The sequence below is a fragment of the Gorilla gorilla genome, chromosome 3, assembly GCF_029281585.2.
Source record: "Gorilla gorilla gorilla isolate KB3781 chromosome 3, NHGRI_mGorGor1-v2.1_pri, whole genome shotgun sequence".
NCBI lineage: Eukaryota > Metazoa > Chordata > Mammalia > Primates > Hominidae > Gorilla > Gorilla gorilla.
The window spans coordinates 33,077,749-33,095,985 of NC_073227.2; the positions used below are offsets into that span (position 1 = coordinate 33,077,749).

The following is an 18,237-nucleotide window of genomic DNA, read 5'->3' on the forward strand; positions in this document are numbered from 1 at the left end:
GGCTCAGGCAGTCTGGGGCACGTACCTCATGGCTGCCTGAGGAAATTCTTTAAAATGGGCATGGGGTGGGGTGGTGAGTCTGAGGTGTTACTAGATTATCTCACTTTCTTGGAGCCTCTGCTCAGACAGGACTGGGTCACCTGGTGCACCTGTCTTCAGGCTCCCACAGCAGAGGGGCTATGAGACCATCCCTTCAGGATGACCTGACCCCACTCTTGAGGACTCCTCAGCCCACTGTTGCTCAATTTCCAGCCTATACTGAAGTCTGGGCAGGAATCTAGAACCAGACCCCAAAAGTCTCCTTTTCAGCTCACATTCTTGGGTTTAGATCAGGTTAGCAGAAGCAGAGATGAGGAAAACGGTCTTGCAGCATGCAAGGGCTGCCGCCTCTTGTCTGGAAGTGAGCGTGCAGGGCGCCTGAATCCAGGGTTCCCAGCACAAACCTGGGGTTCAGAGGGAAAAACATCCAACAGGAAATTAAAACCGAGCTCCTCTTGCTTGCTTCTTGCTGAGTGACCATAAAGAAGGATGCTGAATTTCTGAGCATTTCACGAACATTCTGAATTACCATGTCTTTGTTTATATAATGAGGTCACTACCACCTGCTCAGTCTAATCCACAAGCTTGTTATGAGGGTTCCATAAGGAAATGGGGGGTAAGGTGACGACATCCTGGTGGACTGTATACCCCAACTTTTGGCAGAGTGCCTGAGACACAGTAAATCCTTGTAAATACCAGTTGAGGAAAGACGAATGTAAAGAATTATTTTTATCATTATTTTTCTTAATGAGAAGACCATAGGGGCCAAAGAAATTGCATGAGAGTCAACCGTGGGTAGCAAATAACCTTTGGAGCAAGCTTGAATTCTAGAGCAGAAGAGAGTTAAAGCCTGGTGTATGTTCAGACACGCTATAATACAGGTCAGATCCCATTACAGAAAGTAGCTCTTTATAACCAAATGATTTCCCACCCACAGCCTCTGCCTGGCTTTTTTCAAGCAATATATCTGAGATAATAAAATTCCAGTTTGGAAGGAAGGAAGGTAAAGAAGGGAGGGAGGAAGGAATTGACTTATAGTAAGTTCATAAATCCCTTAGAGCTTATTAAAAGGTGATTTGACTTACTACCTTGAAAAGATCACAATCTATACTTTGAAAGTCATGTCTGTGGGATAAAAATGGATACAAAGGGACTTTGGGGAAAGAAACAGATGAGAATGTTGTTTGGACCAAAAGAAAAAAAAATCAACGTCCTCGTGTTAATTCAGTAGTTTTTCAATTTAAGTATTAACTGAGAAACCGTGAGGTTTGTCATCTCTTTTAGATTTTTCCACTATATGCAGGACACTGTGCTGGTCACAGTGGGAGATTCAAAGATGAATTGGTCAGTTCCTTCACTAGAGCAACTCCAAGCTGCAGGCAAGGCACAAACACATGTAATTCCAACCCACGGCGGCCAGGGAGACACGCGGTCAGAGAGGCATGGCTAGATGTTGTGAGATCACAGAAGGGGAGGAGGGCTTTTAGTCTGGGGGCAAGAGAGCTGTGACTGAACCTTGAGAGAGAAGTAAGAAAAAGGAAGAGAACAAGAGTTCCAGGCAGAGGGCATGGCCTGATCAAAGGCTGGGTGTGTGGCAGCATGGGCTTCAGACAGAAATGGAAGTGGTTGTTTTCCAGGAGTGCAGGATGTGTGAAAAGGAGAAAGTCAAAATAACGCTGGAAAGTTTGGTTTGGACGAAAGTAAGAAAGGCCTTAAATGACAGCAGAGTTTGGGCCAACATGAGAGCTGACGGGAGCTATGGAGGTCTGTGAGTGAGGAAGGGTCACAGTCAGAGTTTTGCTTCCAGAGACTTGATCAGGCAGTAATTAATGAAATGGAAAGGTACAAGGAGACACAGGAGGTAGGGAGGGTGCTGAGGAGGCCTGCAAAAATCCCAGAGAGAGGTTGCTATGAGTTCTTTGTGAGCAATTGCAGTCTTCTTCCCTAAGCACTGAAATCAGCTTAATAAAAGGCTTATTCAAACCCCAGCAAATCAGCAAAGGAGAGCAGCCAGCAGATGCTCTGAAGGCCAGAGAGGGGTATGAATGAAGAGGGGCAGAACAATTTGGGCACGAGTTTGGACTTGGGCACGAGTTTGGACTGGGGCACAATAAGAGGCGTACGAAGTCAGAAGGTAACTAGGAGGTTCTCAGAAGAAGCCGCGGAAATGGCAGCTGCCCAGGCTTGACTGAGCAGCCTGCATGCACGCTGCAAAGTCTGGCAAAGCCAGAGAATGTTGGGAAGGAAGAAGAGGTTACAGATTGACCCCAGCAGCACTCACCAGGTTGGAGCAAATTAAAAAGCAAATTGGAACTGGCTAGTGAGAGAGAGTCCCATCCCTGCCACCTCCAATACTGCCTTGGTCGTGGGGTCTGCAGATGGCAGAGCAAGCAGGCACAGCAATCTGTGCCCCATCAATATGATTTTTCCATGGCATCATGTTGACAGTCAGCAGCTGACACATCACCTCCCTCTGCAGGAGCATCTCTGAAGCCCCGGGGAAGGGTTTTCCCAAAGCCCAGGCAAGGATAGGAGCATCACCTCACCTGGAGAGGGTTGGGGGATTTAAAACACACTTTCACATACATCATCTCACTTTATCATCATCTTAACCGAGAGACACAGGTGGGTACTGTCATCCTCACTGTACAAAGTCCAGAGAAAATGAGGTATTGGAGAAGTCAGGAGATTTGCTCAAAACCAGGTAGCTACATATTTCTGGAGCTTGGTGACTTACAAAACCGATTGCAACTTGAGCCTGGAAGCTGGCCAGGACATTGGGCATGTTCTGGGGCACTTCAGACACTCCCAGCTCTCTTAGAGCCATGACTGGTCTGGGGGAGAGACTGGAAGTGGGGCACACCAGCAGGGTTGGCTTCAAAGAGAATCCTGGAAATGACAAGGTTAATTGTCTTTCCTTCTTATTCCCTCCCTTCTACAAGCTACTGCTAAGTGTCTATCCTGTGCCTAGCATTGTGCTAGACATTGGTGACCACCCACCATTCTGAGGACCCCCATCCTCAGGAACCGAGTTACCCTGCCAATAATCCCCCATACCATCTTCCCAAATGCAATTTACCATTCATTGCCCAACCTCTTGGGGCCCAAGAGAAGTGGGAGACCCAAGGGGAGTCTGTGACATTTGAGCTGGGCTTTAACATATGAGTAGGAGGTCACCTTTGGACATAAGCAAGTCTTAGAGATGTTATAGGGCATGGAATGATCTGGCCAGAGTCAGGAGTACTATGAAGGGTAGGGGAGGTGGTGGAAATAAGGGTTACAGGAGTTACCAGAGATGTGGAGTGGGAAGGGCCCTTGGAGGCCAACTGAGGCACAAGGCTTTCATTCTGCAGTCCCTAGAAAGCCATCAGAGAGCTCTCAGCAGTAGAGTGGTAAAATCATTTCAATGCTTAGATGATGACTCTAGCAACTGCATGGAGGAAAGATCGTCCTAGAAGATATTCCAGGGAGAGGGGTTGAGAATCTGGCCACAGTGAAAGAGTGGGAATGGTGACATGGATGCCCTATTTAAGGACGTGTTCAAAAGCCAGAAAGATGGATCTTAATGAATAAGAATTAGAATCGGGTTGGGAGGTGTAAGTTGGGAAGAAGAATCAAGGTAGACTTCACAGTGATACCACTGAGGCGGGATGGAAGCAGGAAAGAGAGATAGGAAAGTGTATACAGAAGGAGCATGAGTTCCACTTAGGGCACACTGAGTAAGGTGTTTAGTTCCTGGGGACATGGCCAGTAGCCACATGGAGGGATGCAGAAGCCCAGCATGTAGGAAAAGAAGAGGAGAGTAGAGTATCAGAGGCTGCACAGCCAGGATCGAGTCCTAAAGAAAGACCACTGGGTGTGGCAGTTAGGAGGCTGGTCTTAGGCAGCCTTGGCAAGAGCATTATCAGGGGCAGTGAAGCTGTGAACGGGAGACCCAAGTGAGTTGAAAGTGGATAAGGGCAAAGGGACAGACAGACACTGACACAGACAGGCTCCTGTGCTCTCCCCAAGCCCCATCCCTGTCCAGTCCCTCACATACACTCCTGACAGATCGGTTCCCTCCCCAGTGCATCCAAGCAACTTCTACTCAAAGGAGACTATTGTGCCATTGTTCGGTTCCAGAATGAATGCCATACTTGGGACCCTAGCACCCTCTATACAGTTAACAGGGCATTCGAGGTCTGTCTAACCAACACCTGATGCTCCACTATGTGTCCCCACCAGAGACCAGATGATCTGAGATTTCCCCAACAAGTCTTGCATTTTGCTACATCTGTACCTTTGCCATCTCCATTCCTTCTGTCTAGAACACCCTTCCTTGACATCTCCATTTGCTGAAATTCTGCCCAACCTTCCCGGCCCAGGTGCCACCTCCATTAAGAACCCTCCTCAATCCTCCAATCTAAATTAGCCTTCCCTTAACCTGAAGAATGCTTATCACAATGCATATCACAGCATAGTGGCCTCATCCCCATTCTCTATCACCACTGCACTGTAACTCCTTGAAGGCAATTGTCATATGCAGAAGGCTTTGCACATAGTAATGCTCACTATGTAACTGGCACATTGAATGCTGACCTTCTCCTCTGCTAGACATCCTGTCCCACTGACATATGAGGGCTGTCCTTCACTCCTCCTTCACATCAACCAGCCAACCCACTACAATGGTGGCTCTCTCCTGACATCACTGACCCCTACCTTTGTGCCTGCCATTAATAGAGCTATACGTGGGCAGGCACATCCATGAGCTACTTTCCCTAAATGAGGATGTGAGATCAAAGTAGAGGCTCTGCAAATGGGCCAGAACCAGGTTGGTTCTGTACTCTGTATCAGTGCCCTGCCTCAGGTCCTGCACTACCTGAGCCACTGCGTGATACATCATCATTCCAGAATTCCTGTCTCCTGCCCCAACAGAGGTGGCCACAGTCCTTTCTCTAAGGAGCTTGTCAACTTATACAGGAGTTAATATCTACACAGAGATACAGCTCCTCTCTTTCTTAGGTAGCATGTGAGTGTGAAAGGATCACAGTTTAAGCCAAGCCAAATAAGGCAACAGGACGAAGAGCTCACTTCAAGATTGGCATCATGGAGGATTTTAGGAGGGATGTGGGGTTCCACCCCACCTTAAAGGACTGGTGAAGGCTGTGGTCAGAGAAGAAGTGGGAGGCCCACCTGGATGAGGTCAGGGTGTGAGATAAAGGTGGGAGCCAGAATGCATGGCAGATCATTTTGGCTGAAGCAGCCAGCGTATTTGGGGAGCAGTGAGACAGGCAGAAAGATAGGTCAAGGTCAGCATGAAGAGGCTCGAACACCAGGTGATGGGGAGCCACCACTGAAGGTTTCCGAGTAAGAGGACATCATGAAAAATGTTTTTTCTTAAAGGTGGTTTAATTGGCTAGCTGTACAGAGGATAAACTGACTTGAAGAAAATATGATACCCTGAACAGTATTAGGATGTTTCTTGCAATAAAATAGCTTCAGATAATGAAGAGAGTGGACCAGAAGAGGTGAAAGTGGAAAGACTTCAAAGTAAAAATCAACCAAAGGTTTGTGTTCTTTGGGAACCAGGTCTCCCCTACCACTGGCACCACTTTGCCTGATGGGCCAGAGAGAGGTGCAGACTCTCAACTTAAGCAACTTCTCTGCCAGGAGGTACTAAAGCCCCAGTATGGTTTCATCGGTGGAAAACCAGGCAGTGAGTAATAAATGTCATTCACTCTGGTCATTTTCATTCAGGGACTGGCCAAAGTCCTCTTCTCATCTTCAGCCAATGTATTTTATTCAACGTGAAACTCACTATATTAATTTTTTTAACATAATAAGAGTAGAAATTGTCAATTTTAGGAGCACATATGCGAATTTCCCCGCACAGGAGAGAACATGAATCCCATCAGTTAAAAATAGCAGTTGAGCTCACTTTCCCCCACACACTAATTTTAATAAACTTACTCTGAAATTAGCCTGCCACTATGAAGATGGCTGCTCATCGAAAATGTTCCCAGTAAATACTAATCTTCCTTCCGAAGAGCTCAAGTACTCCCAGGAAACTCTGAATGATGCACAGTTCTGAACAGAACCCATGCTCTTCTCACCAAACTCATATCCCCTAACCTCCTGTCACTTCCAGTACCACCACCCTCCAGCCATGCAGCAAGGGCCATCTTGGACTCATTCTATTCCATCTCTCCAATCCTGCTAGCCGTAACTTGCTGTAGGGGTCTTCCTTTAGAATGTTTCCCATAGCCATCCCCTTTTCTCTATCCCCATCAATGCTGTAACCCCTTAACACCTCATTCATTCAAACATCCAAGCATTCATATATTCTACACGTATTGAGCACCTGCAATGGGCAAAGTACAGTGCTAAGTGCTAAGGTTACATATGGTCCCTACTCTCAAAGATTTCAAGATCTTTTGGGTCCAGTGGAGAGACAGGTAAGTCAAGGGTTAGGTTGAAAACTACATGATAAGTGGTAGGACTTAGGTGCAATGGAAATAATTGAGAATGTTGATGGTGGCAGAAAAGGCTAGATTACTGGTATCTCTTCCTAACCTGTCCTTCCCTGATTCCTGGCAGGGTCACCAAATTAGTTTTTATATCATCACGGCCTGGCATAGTACCTTTCAGACAATACAGACTCAGTAACTGTTGAATTCAGTGGAAACCAACCTATCCCAAGTATTTTCATCAATTTGTACTCCAGTTAAAAAAAGCATTCAGTGCCTCCCCATTACCAGCTACATCAGGACACATCCTGCTGCCTGGCTTTTGAAGTCATTCACCATCTGGTCCCCCTGGTTATCCAATCTCACTGCCTGCTGTACTTCAACCCAGTGATTTCTGCCTTTATCTGGAGCATCTCCGCAAAGGCCACCAACTTGGCCCAGTGCTCATGACTTCTCATGATCTCCCTTGCTGTCTTCAACCAAAGGGAAGGGGCTCAGTTAAAGTTCAACTTCTAAGAAGCTTTTCCCCACTCCATCAAGCCTCACCAACTGCCTACATTAGTGTCTAAGATCTATTGTTCGCTATCGTGCATGGTGTTTTCATCTAATAACAACAGCTAATAAGAATGAGTATTTTAAGCCAGGCACGGTGGCTCACACCTTTAATCCCAGCAGTTTGGGAGGCTGAGACTGATGGATAGCTTTGAGCTCAAGAATATGAGACTGGCCTGGATAAGAAGGCGAAGCTCTGTCTCTCCAAAAAATAGAAAAATTAGCCAGGAATTGGTGGCTCATGCCTGTAGTCTCAGCTATTCAGGAGGCTGAGGCTGGAGAATCACTTGAGCCCGGGAAGCAGAGGTTGCAGTGAGCCGAGACTGTGCCATTGCACTCCAGCCTGGGCAACAGAGAGTCTATCTCAAAAGAAAAAAAAAAAGAGTATTTTAAAATATTAACTGACAGCCTATCTTCCCACCTTGCTTCCATTTCCTGCAACCCTTACCCTAATTCTCCGCCATATATCTCTCCCCCTTTTTAAGAAGCCAGACATTCTGCCTTTACGTCTAAGAAAGGCATAGCCCAGCAGAACACAGGTAACAACTGACTGGCTTTTCCATTTTCAGGGCCTGCTCCTGAAGATATAAGGGCACAGTTGAGTCTCTCCAGTGGCGCCCTCGACCAAAACTCCTCAAAAGACTAGAAAGGATCTTCCAAGTTGAGAAAAGGGCAGAATCAGAGTGCAAATGAGAGCTTGGTAGTCAGTCTCCAAGGAGGAACACTGAGCTTGGCCCAATCAGCCTGGGGTTGAGAGGGCAGAGCAAGGACTTGGCGCTGAAATTTGGGGGACACAGCTAGTTTTGATGGAAACCTGATGAGCTCGGGAATTAGAGAGGCAAGGAGTAAAGCTCTCTGTAGCAATAGCTAACTGTTTTGAATAACCATTCACCTCCTTTTGAAAAATATTGAGTTTACTGAGGTATAATTTGGAGAAAATTTCATCCCTTTTAGGTGTAAGTGTTCCATGAATCTCAACAAGCTTACACAGTCATGTAACCATCATCACGATCGAGACATAGAATATATCCATAAATCCAAAAGATTCCCTCATGTTTCTCTGCAGCCAATTTCCTCACTGTACCTTCAGGCTCTGGTAATCATTGATCAGTTTTCTGTCTTTTTAATTTTTAGCTTTTTTTTTTTTTTGAAACAGAGTTTCGCTCTTGTTGCCCAGGCTGGGCTGCAGTGGCACGGTCTGGGCTCACTGCAACCTCCGCCTCCTGGGTTCAAGCGATTCTCCTGCCTCAGTCTCCTGGGTAACTGGGATTACAGGCGTGTGCCTCTATGCCCAGCTAATTTTGTATTTTTAGTAGAGACGGGGTTTCACCATGTTGGCCAGGCTGGTCTCGAACTCCTGACCTCAGGTGATCCGCCCACCTTGGCCTCCCAAAGTGCTGCGATTACAGGCGTGAGCCACCGTGCCTAGCCTTAATTTTTACTTTTCAAAAATTTCATGTATACCTTGATTGTGGTGATGGTTACACCAGTGTATGCACACATCCAAACTCTCAAATTGTATACCTAAAATATGTGCACATTTTAATATATTAATTCTACCTTAATAAAGGTGTTCTTAAAAAGATAGAAGACAGCATTAATTCATGAGTACAAAATAGTCACTCATCACAAATGTTAAAACTATCAGCTTTTACCCTATACCATGTACCCTGTAACCCACTTCCCCCAAATGAGTTATCTGGTTGTGGCTGCTCTGGGCACACTGCCTATGGGGTAGCCCTGCTCCACAAGGAGCAGTACGTTTTCTGCTAAAATAATTTTTTTTTAAAAGAAAGTTATTCGGTTGTATACTGCTTGAGTTACATACATAGATGTGTAGACAGGTGTGGACATGTGTCCTCATTTCTCTTCAATCCTACCTAGGAGAAGGATTGCTGGGTTGTTTAGTTAAGTGTGTGTTTGACTTTATAAGAAACTGCAAACCTTTTCAGAAGTGACTTTACTACTTTACAGTTCCTCCAGCAATGTATGAGACTTCTAGTTGCTCTGCATCCCTGTCAGCCCTTAGCTGATGAGTTTTGTAACTTGTGGCTTTTCCATTCTAATAGGTATGTTGTGGTATCTCACTGTGATTTCCATTTACAGTTCCCTAATGACTAAGGATGCTGAGCCTCTACTCATTGCTTATTTGCCATCCCTCTTCTTCAGTGCAGGGTTTATTTAATCCTTTTGTCCATTTAAAAATTCAGATTGTTTCTTTGTTTCTGTTCTTTCATTTGTTTGTTTGTTTTGAGATGGAGTCGCACTCTGTCGCCCAGGCTGGAGTGCACTGGTGCCATCTCAGCTCACTGCAACCTCCGCCTCCCAGGTTCAAGCGATTCTCCTGCCTCGGCCTCCTGAGTAGCTGGGATTACAGGTGCACACCACCATGCCTGGCTAATTTTTGTATTTTTAGTAGAGACAGGGTTTCACCATGTTGGTCAGGCTGGTCTTGAACTCCTGACCTCGTGATCCACCGCCTTGGCCTCCCAAAGTGCTGGGATTACAGGAGTGAGCCACCGCACCCGGCCTTTCCTCTTACTGAGTAGTGAGAGTTCCTTTTATATTCTAGATACTAGATGTGTGTTCTGCACATATTTTCTCCCAGTCTGTGACTCTTTATTGTTTTAACAGAGTCCGCCAAAGAGAATAACTTTTTAACTTTGATATGTCAACCTACTCATTTTTTTCTTGATAACTTATCTTTTTCATGTCCTATATAGTCTTCTTTGTGTGTGTGTGTGTGTGTGTGTGTGTGTGTGTGTGTGTGTGTGTGATGGAGTTTTGCCTTTGTTGCCCAGGCTGGAGTGCAATGGCGTGATCTCTGCCCACTACAACCTCCACCTACTGGGTTCAAGTGATTCTCCTGCCTCAGCCTCCTGGGTAGCTGGGACTACAAGCGTGTGCCACCACGCCCAGCTAATTTTTGTATTTTTAGTAGAGACTGGGTTTTGCCATGTTGGCCAAGCTGGTCTCAAACTCCTGACCTCAGGTGATCCACCTGCCTTGGCCTCCCAAAATGCTGGCATTACAGGCGTGAGCCATGGTGCCCAGCCTACTCTTATTTCTTAATAGGACCCTCCCAAATTAAACATGGGCACATTCTGCTACAGACTACATTCACAGCCTCTCTTACAACTAGGAGTGGCCGTATGACTATGCTCAGACCAATGGGAGGTGAGCAGATGTGATATGTACAGTTCTCCACTCATCCCTAATTAAAGAAAAGCCCCTTGCCCTGGACTTCCCCCTTCTCTCTTTCCCCATTCTCATGGGCTGGGACACAAATGTGGCAGCAAGAAGCTTCAGCCACACAGATGAGGACCATACCCTAATCGTGGAGCAACAAGATAAAAGAAATCTGAATTCTTAGATGACTCACGGAGCAGGGCTGCCCTCCATGCCTGAACCACCACACTCACATGAAAGAGACACAAATGTCTTACCTTATTTAAACCACTCTATTTTGGAGGCAGGCATCTTTCTTACAGTGGCTTAGACTTTACCCTAACAAATACATCTTTATTTCTTAGGAAGTGAAAACTAATCCCCAATTCCCTGGACCCAGCCTTGGTGTTGTGACATGCTGTGTGCGCAACAGTTTCCCAAAGTTTCCCATAGCCCCAGGGTGATTTCAGGGCAGCATAATAATTAGCCCTAGAGTAACTCAGCGGCAGCAGAACAAATTTTATTTTATTTTATTTTATTTTATTTGAGACAGAGTTTCACTCTTGTCGCCCAGGCAGGAGTGCAGCGGCACGATCTTGGCTCACTGCAACCACTGCTTCCTGGGTTCAAGCAATTCTGTCTCGGCCTCCCGAGTAGCTGGGATTACAGGCACATCCACTACGCCCAGCTGATTTTTGCATTTTTAGTAGAGACGAGGTTTTGCCATGTTGGCCGGGCTGGTCTTGAACTCCCAATCTCAGATGATACGCCTGCCTCAGCCTCCCAAAGTCCCGGGATTATAGACATGGGCCACCGTGCCCGGCCAAATTTTAAAAATGGATAAAACTTGCCCCACCTTGGGCAAGACAGCAAAGTTCACCATGCCCAGAACAGTGAAAAGCAGTTCATCAATTTGTTCTTCATTCATCCAAAAGTAGCATGGATGTGGTGCAGACAGCCAGAGGGCCAGAGGACACCTGAGGGGGGATGAGGGAGGACACAACAGTGACCTAGAGTGACCAAGGGCAAGATACTAGACTAAATTAGGAGAGTGTGGGTAGACAAAAACAGCCCACCCCAGCACCCCAGCCAATGACTTAGCCTTAGTCTTAGTATTTCGTAAGTCCCTTAGAATTTAAATACAAATTCAGGGAAAGGGAGTGGTGTGGCTTCATATGCAGATTACATTTCCACTACTCAAACAACAAAAACTTGTAATCAAAATTAAGGCATTATAGCAAATTATAGTTTTCACACACCAGAGTTTCTGTCGTGAGGTTCATGCTCACTGTTCTACTGCTGCCTTGCCCGGCAGAGGCCTATGCACTCATAAGCATTATTATTTCATTTGATCCTCACAATTAGGATCACCTATGAGGTAGGTACTTTTACTACCCTATTTAAAGATGAGAAAAATGAGGCTCAGAGTAGTTACATGGTACAGTCATTCCCTCAACATCCATTCTCCCTCTTCGAAAAGAAGCCCCCCAATTTTACTTGGGGATCTACCCTAGCTCCACTCACAGTCCACGTGTCATGGAGCAGGGCTCTGAACACAACTCCGGGCCTAAAACAATCAGATCACTACCTGCCTGAGCGATTTCTTGCAGTTTAGGTGAGTGATCTAAGTGGATTTAAATGGAGCATCCCAGGGTTTCACAGGATCTGCTAGAGAAGGGTCTGTCTTCCCCTCTGGACTTGAACTTGAAAGGATGGGAGGCTGAGACTAAAGCCAGGCAGCAAGCAGACTCAAAGATGGAGAGAAACTGTCCGAGTGTTGAATCAGCCAAAAGCCAGCCCTAGCATGGAATTACTAGTCATGTTAGTTATATTCACTTCCAAGGGCTGCCATAACAAATTATCACAAACTGGGGGACTTAAAACAACAGAATTCAACTGTTGCACAGTCCTGGAGGTTTGAAGTCCAAAATTAAGGTGTTGGCAGGACCGTGTTCCCCAGTGAGGCTCTCAGGGAGGATTCTTCCTTGCCTCGTCCTAGTTTCTGGTGGTCGCCAGCAATCTTTGGCTTTCCTTGGCTTGTAGCTGCATGACTCCAGTTTCTGCCTCTGTTGTCACATGCCTTCTTCCGTCTGTGTCTTCACATTGTCTTCTCTTTGTGCATCTCTGTGCCCAAATTTGCCTCTTCTGATAAGGACACCAGGTCATTGGATTAGAGCCCACCCAAGATGACCTCATCATAACTTGATTATATCTGCAAAGACCCTACTTCCAAATAAGGTCACATTCACAGGTGTTTGTGTGGTGGCAGTTGAGGGGAGGGTGTTAGGACTTGAACACATCATTTTGGGGACACAGCACAACCTACAACATCAGCCAATAAATTGTCTCTAAGCTGATCCACTTTGGTTTGGGTTTTTGATCTTTTGTACCAAGAGAAAGGCAGGGCCAAGACTTCCCCCCAGGTCTCTTATTATCTTCAGAGTCTAAGTCAACAACTGAAACCCAAAGCTGGGTCTTTACCTTAATTAAACACAGAGCTGGACTCTATACCTACTCAACCTCTCCTTTCCAAATATCAGTGGCTAGGCCAGGCACGGTCGCTCATGCCTATAAACCCATCACTTTGGGAGGCTGAGGCGGGATTCCTTGAAGCCAGGAGCTCAAGATCAGCCTGGGCAACATAGCAAGACTCTATCTGTACAAAAAAATAAAAAAAATTGGCTGGGCATGGTGGCATGTGCCTGTAACTCCAGCTACTCAGGAGGCTGAAGCAGGAGAATCCCTTGGGCCCAGGAGATGGAGGCTGAAGTGAGCCATGATCGCACCACTGTACTCCAGCATGGTCAACAGAGTGAGACCTCATCTCTAAAACAACAACAACAAAAACCAAAAATCAGTCTCTACTTTGGGCGGAGGCCCACGGTTAACTGTCTTCTGCCTCCTGGCCCCTGCATACAACATGCTCAAGGAATAGGAGATTGATTGCTATCTAATTAATCAAAATTCAAATAGTGAAATGGAATTATGTATAGTTTATCATAGAGTGCTGGGCTGAGCGATGACCAGGATTTTTATCTTGGAAATAAAAAGTTATTGATTGCCTGCATACCTGTACTTTGAGATGTCTCCAATTTTGAAAGCTCACCTCAGGTGGCGATAAGAATATCTGCCCCTCCCCAGACATTTAATTTCCCAAACAGAACCCCGGTCATGCTTCTTTCACATGCATGGGTGTGCTTACTTCCGGGCCTGAAAGAAGGCTGTAATTTCGCTTATTATACCAAATATATGAAAATAAAACTGACCTCTGTAGGATTGTTTTAAATGAAAACTGCTTCCTAGAGGCAAGTGGAGGAAGCAACCGATTGAAAGAGAGGACGGGGCTCTGGGCAGGTGATGGAGAGGGGATCCAGGGTGGGAGACAGCACCCAGGACTTCTGCAGAAATAAATGCAAGCCCACAAAAATCCCATGTAGTCCAGATTAGCTGTGCAGTGATGTCTTCCACAGGTCCTTCTGCCAGGTCCCCAAACCACTTCATAACACCACAGCTGCTGAGCACACTCTTCCCTGAATCTGACCTGTCTGGTACCAGACCCAGTCACACCCATGGAACCCCTGCCAGCCAAACTTGACTGGGCAGGGGAATTACCTGGGCAGCTCAGCTTGTAAGAAAGGCAGATCGGGGGCTGCAACCCCAGGCACTTTTCAGCAGTAGGTGTATTAGTTTCTTGTGGCTGCTTGATATCATTTGGCTCTGTGTCCCCACCCAAATCTCATCTTGAATTGCATTCCCATAACTCCCACATGTTGTGGGAGGGACCTGGTGGGAGATAATTGAATCATGGGGCTAGTTTCCTCCATAATGTTCTCGTGATAGTGAATAAGTCTCACGAGATCTGATGGTTTTACAAAGAGGAGTTCTCCTGCAGAAGCTCTCTCTCTTTGCCTGCTGCCATCCATGTAAGACGTTACTTGCTCCTCCTTGCCTTCCAGCATGATTGTGAGGCCTCCCCAGTCATGTGGAACAGCAGGCCCATGAAATCTCTCTTTCTTTTGTAAATCACCCAGTCTCAGGTATGTCTTTATAAGCAGCATGAAAACGGACTAATACATTGCTGTAACAAATGATCATAAACAGGGTGGCTTAAAACAACAGGAGTGTATTCACTCACAGTTATAGAGGCCGGAAGTCCAAAAGCAAGGTGTCAACAGTTGTTTTTTTCTGGGGACTTTGAGGGAGAATCTGCCTCTTCCAGCTTCTGGGAGCTGCCAGCGACCTTTGGCATGCCTTGCCATGTGGCTGCATCACTCCAATCTCTACCTTTGTCTTCACATGGTCTTCCTTTCATGCATCTCCGTCTTCCCATAGCCTGCTCCCTTGTGTGTCTGTGGCTTAAATCTCTGTCCTTTCTCTTCTAAGATATCAGTCATTAGATTTAGGACCTACCCTAAATCCAGGGTGATCTCATCCAAAGATCCTTAACTTGATCATATCTGCAAAGGCCCTATTTCCAAATAAAGTCACATTCGCAGCTACTGGGGTTAGGTCTCGGATGCACCTATGGTGGGGAGGTGGGGGGAGCAGGATACATAATTCAACTCACTACAGTAAATTTGGGAGAGACCCATAAACTTGAATTTTTCACAGGCACCCAAAATGACTCTGATGCAGGTGATCTGTAGGCCATACTCTAAGAAACACCAAGCCATTTGCTGCGGACTCAAAGTTGAATCAGACATGGTCTCCTTCCTTGGGGAGCCTGCCATCTAGCAGAAGATACAGACAGATGAGCAATGATTAAAATAGCAAGTGTGGCCTAGCGAGGCTCAGACAAGCAAGGCTCAAGCAATGAGTCAGACAGACCAGGATTCAAATCCTGCCTCTTCCACTTACCAGATGTGAGGCTCTGTGCAAGTTCCTTAGCCTGTCTGAGCCACTGTTTCCTTATCTGTAAAATAAGAAAGAATTCCTACCTTATGTCATTGTGAATATGAGGCCATGTAAAATGCTTAATATGAAGGATGCACTCAAAAAATAGTCATTAGTTATTATTAAGGTGGGAAGTAAGTTAGACCCCCTCCCCCATGGCCCCTGGCTATGTGCCCACCTCATGTTTGTGAAGTTAAGTAGGTATTACTCTGGAGAAACTCTGCTGGGATGGGCAGGAAAACTCCTGAAGGACCTACTTCAGGATTCACTGACTTATTCAACAAGCATTTTTCGAGCACCTGCTGCATACAGAGCTCAGTGTATAGGCCCTGGAATAAAGAACCAAACAAAGCACACGGCCTAGTGAGGGAGCCCACTGTTACAATAATGTGGTCAGGGCAAGGTGGAGGTTAAGCCCAGCCAACTGAGGGGCACCCCATGCCATTTAGTACTTGAAGCCATTCCATCCTTTAGTTCACTCTCACTGACTACGGTGTGACCTTCCTCCCAGACTATATCATGAAACCCCCAGGAGTTCTTTGAGGGTAGGCGAGTTCTTTGTCTTATTCACCACTGAATCCCAAGCACCTCACAATGTACCTGACTCCTAACAGGCACCTGATATGCAATTGTTGGAGTAGTGAAGATTCTGCTGCTATTTAAGGGCCTAACACTGGACTTCTAAGGAGAACTACCTCCAGCCTCCTTGACTACTAAGTATGATTCTTGATGGGACCAGAAACAAGGTCCTCAGAGGATCTGCCCCTTAACATAAAGCCTGACAGTTTGAGAAGATGGAGCCAGGCTGCAATACAATGGATCATAACACCAGACAGTTAGGAGAGCTTTCAACTACTAGACCAATGCTGAGCAAACTAAACTAGGGCAGGAGCTACCGCATGTCATTCCTCTTCAGAAACACAACGCTCTGCACACACTGGGCATGAAGCACTATTATCAGACTGACCTGGAGACCCAGAAAACGATGAAAGGAGTGAGAGAGTAGAGGGTTTCCCTTCCCATACCCCACAAGGAAAGGAAAAGAGCAAACCGATACACTCTGCATTGTGTGCACAGGATTAAAGAAAAGGAAGCCCCAAGTTGGCCTTGGGCTGGAGCTTAGTTCTCAGAAGGGAGAAATTCCCCGGCATGGGTAAGTAACACCAGGAATTGCCCCCACAAATGGTGGCAAACCAGGGCAACTTACCTGCGACAGGGAGAAATCCGCATTCCCTCTCACCTGGAGAGGCCGGCAGCTTCTCCCGGCAGGCCGGCAAACTCTTAGGGGGAACTGAAGAGCAAATAGCATAGGAGCCTGAAAGTGGACCCCCAGGGTATGTTTATGACAAAAGAGTCGCAGGGCAGGGGGACACGGTGTTCTGTGCTTCCACAAATCGAATCACTTCTGCACCTGTGTTTCACTTTTTCGATAAATGCCCCTCCCCACCTTACACATGGTAGGCCTGCAGTAAACACGTGTTGATTGAATTGAGCAAGTGAATGAGTGAACGGCTGCAGCGGACCCCCGAACTCCCCCAACTCGAACCACCGCCGCAGGTAATTCCACCTGGCCCAGGTTCCACCCCAGGGCTCGGATTCTCCCCCATGGCACCACCTTCCCGTTTCAGTCCCAGGCGTCCAATTGTTTGGCTCCACAACAGTGGCGAGCCGGCAGGCAGGTGGGGCTTGGCACCTTCTGCTCCCGGATCCCAGGGCTTCAGCCTCCAATCCAGGGCCAACCCCTGCCTTGGGGGGAAGGCCCCTCCCCAAAGGCTGACACCAGATGGCGCGGAAGAAAAGTGGCGCCCGCGCAGACCCGAAAGTTCAGGAGGAGCGGCGCACCTGGCGGGGTCGCGCGGGTGCGGCAGCCGCGGCCACTTGGGGTGCGCGCCCCCCGCTCGTCCCTCCCCGCTCGGCCTCTCTGGGGGCGCGGGCCCCGGGCTGGCGGCCGCTCGGCCCGGCCCATCCCGCCTGGCCGGCGCCGCGGCCTCACCTCGCTCACCAGCCCCTGCCAGTCGCTCTCAGTCCGGTCGCCGTTCATGGCCTCCTCCTCCATGCGCTGGCCGGCCTCCTGGACCCCCGCCGCCTCCTCCTTCTCGCGACGTCGCGTCGCCGCCGCCGCCCGGGCCCCGCGCGGCCCCGAGAGGGCCCGGCGCCTCCGAGCCGCTGCGCCGCCGCCTCCCGCGGCCGCCCGCGCTGTTGACTCCACGTCAGCCTCCGCCGGAGGGAAAGGGAGGAGGGGCGCGGCTGCCGGGGCCGCAGACACAGCCCGGGCCGCAGCCGAGCCCCGCCGGGCCCGCCCCGCGCCCTCAGCCCCGCGACCCCGGGCTCCGCGCCCCCTGCCCGGCCTCGAGGCAAGGGGAAGCCGGGGTCTCAGCCTACAGGTCACTCCGGACCCCTCAGCGCTCTCCGCGCGGGAGGCGGGCCCCACGGGCAGGCCTGTGTCCCCCGCAAGAAGCAAATCCCCAAATCCAGTCCTTCTCCGACCACCATCAAGACTCCCACCCCTAGAATGCAAGCTCCCCGAGGGCAGGGGTTTCCTTGGTTCGCAGATGTGCCTTTGGCAAGATCCTGGCCCATAGGAGATGCTCTACATATATTTGTTGGACGCAAGAATGAATGAACCACGTTTTATTATACACTTAGCATTGTTTTTTAAACTATTAATGCTTGCTTATATATATTTTTTAACGTATCAGCTGTCATAAATAGAAAGCAAATGTAAAAATTGAAAATAAAGCATTATTCAATTCTAAATAGGGCCAAAAACTCTGAGGGGGATGATTAGCATGGGTTGAGAGAGGTGTCAAAGACAAATTGGCACTGGTGGCATTCCATGGCTCATGCCTGTAATCCCAGAACCTTGGGAGGCTGAGGCAGGAGGATCCCTTGAGGACAGGAGTTCAAGACCAGCCTCGGCCACAAAGCGACACACCCCCTCTTTACAAAAAATAAAATAATTAGCAAAAAGGGAAGGCATTGGCATTAAGCTGAGACTTCTCCTAAGAGGAAGGACTGAAAGAGAATGACAGAGGGAAGGTGAATCACACACATAAGTCAATCGTATTCAAGGTGGTGTTCCTGTGACACCTAAAATCCCCTCTTGGACCACTATCAATAGTGAGCTCTCTGTACTCGC

General features: G+C 47.8%; 1 protein-coding gene across 4 annotated transcripts in view; it reads right to left on the bottom strand.

Moving 5' to 3' along the window:
* CCDC149 (coiled-coil domain containing 149) overlaps positions 1-17,326 on the bottom strand; it is a 109,923-nt gene extending 92,597 nt beyond the window's left edge. Inside the window, exons 1-2 of one of the 4 annotated variants that reach the window (XM_063705219.1) lie at positions 17,092-17,326; positions 15,063-15,117 (exon numbers count right to left, since the gene is read on the bottom strand). Coding sequence is in view for 2 of the 4 variants with exons in the window: in XM_019025782.4 (XP_018881327.1) it covers positions 17,092-17,154 (63 nt within the window). In the remaining 2 variants the exon portion in view is untranslated. Of the gene's footprint in view, positions 1-15,062; positions 15,118-15,276; positions 16,356-17,091 lie in introns of those variants that run through there. The other 3 variants (XM_063705220.1, XM_019025782.4, XM_004038498.5) reach the window with 3 other exon arrangements.
* Between the last annotated feature and the right edge of the window lie 911 nt (positions 17,327-18,237).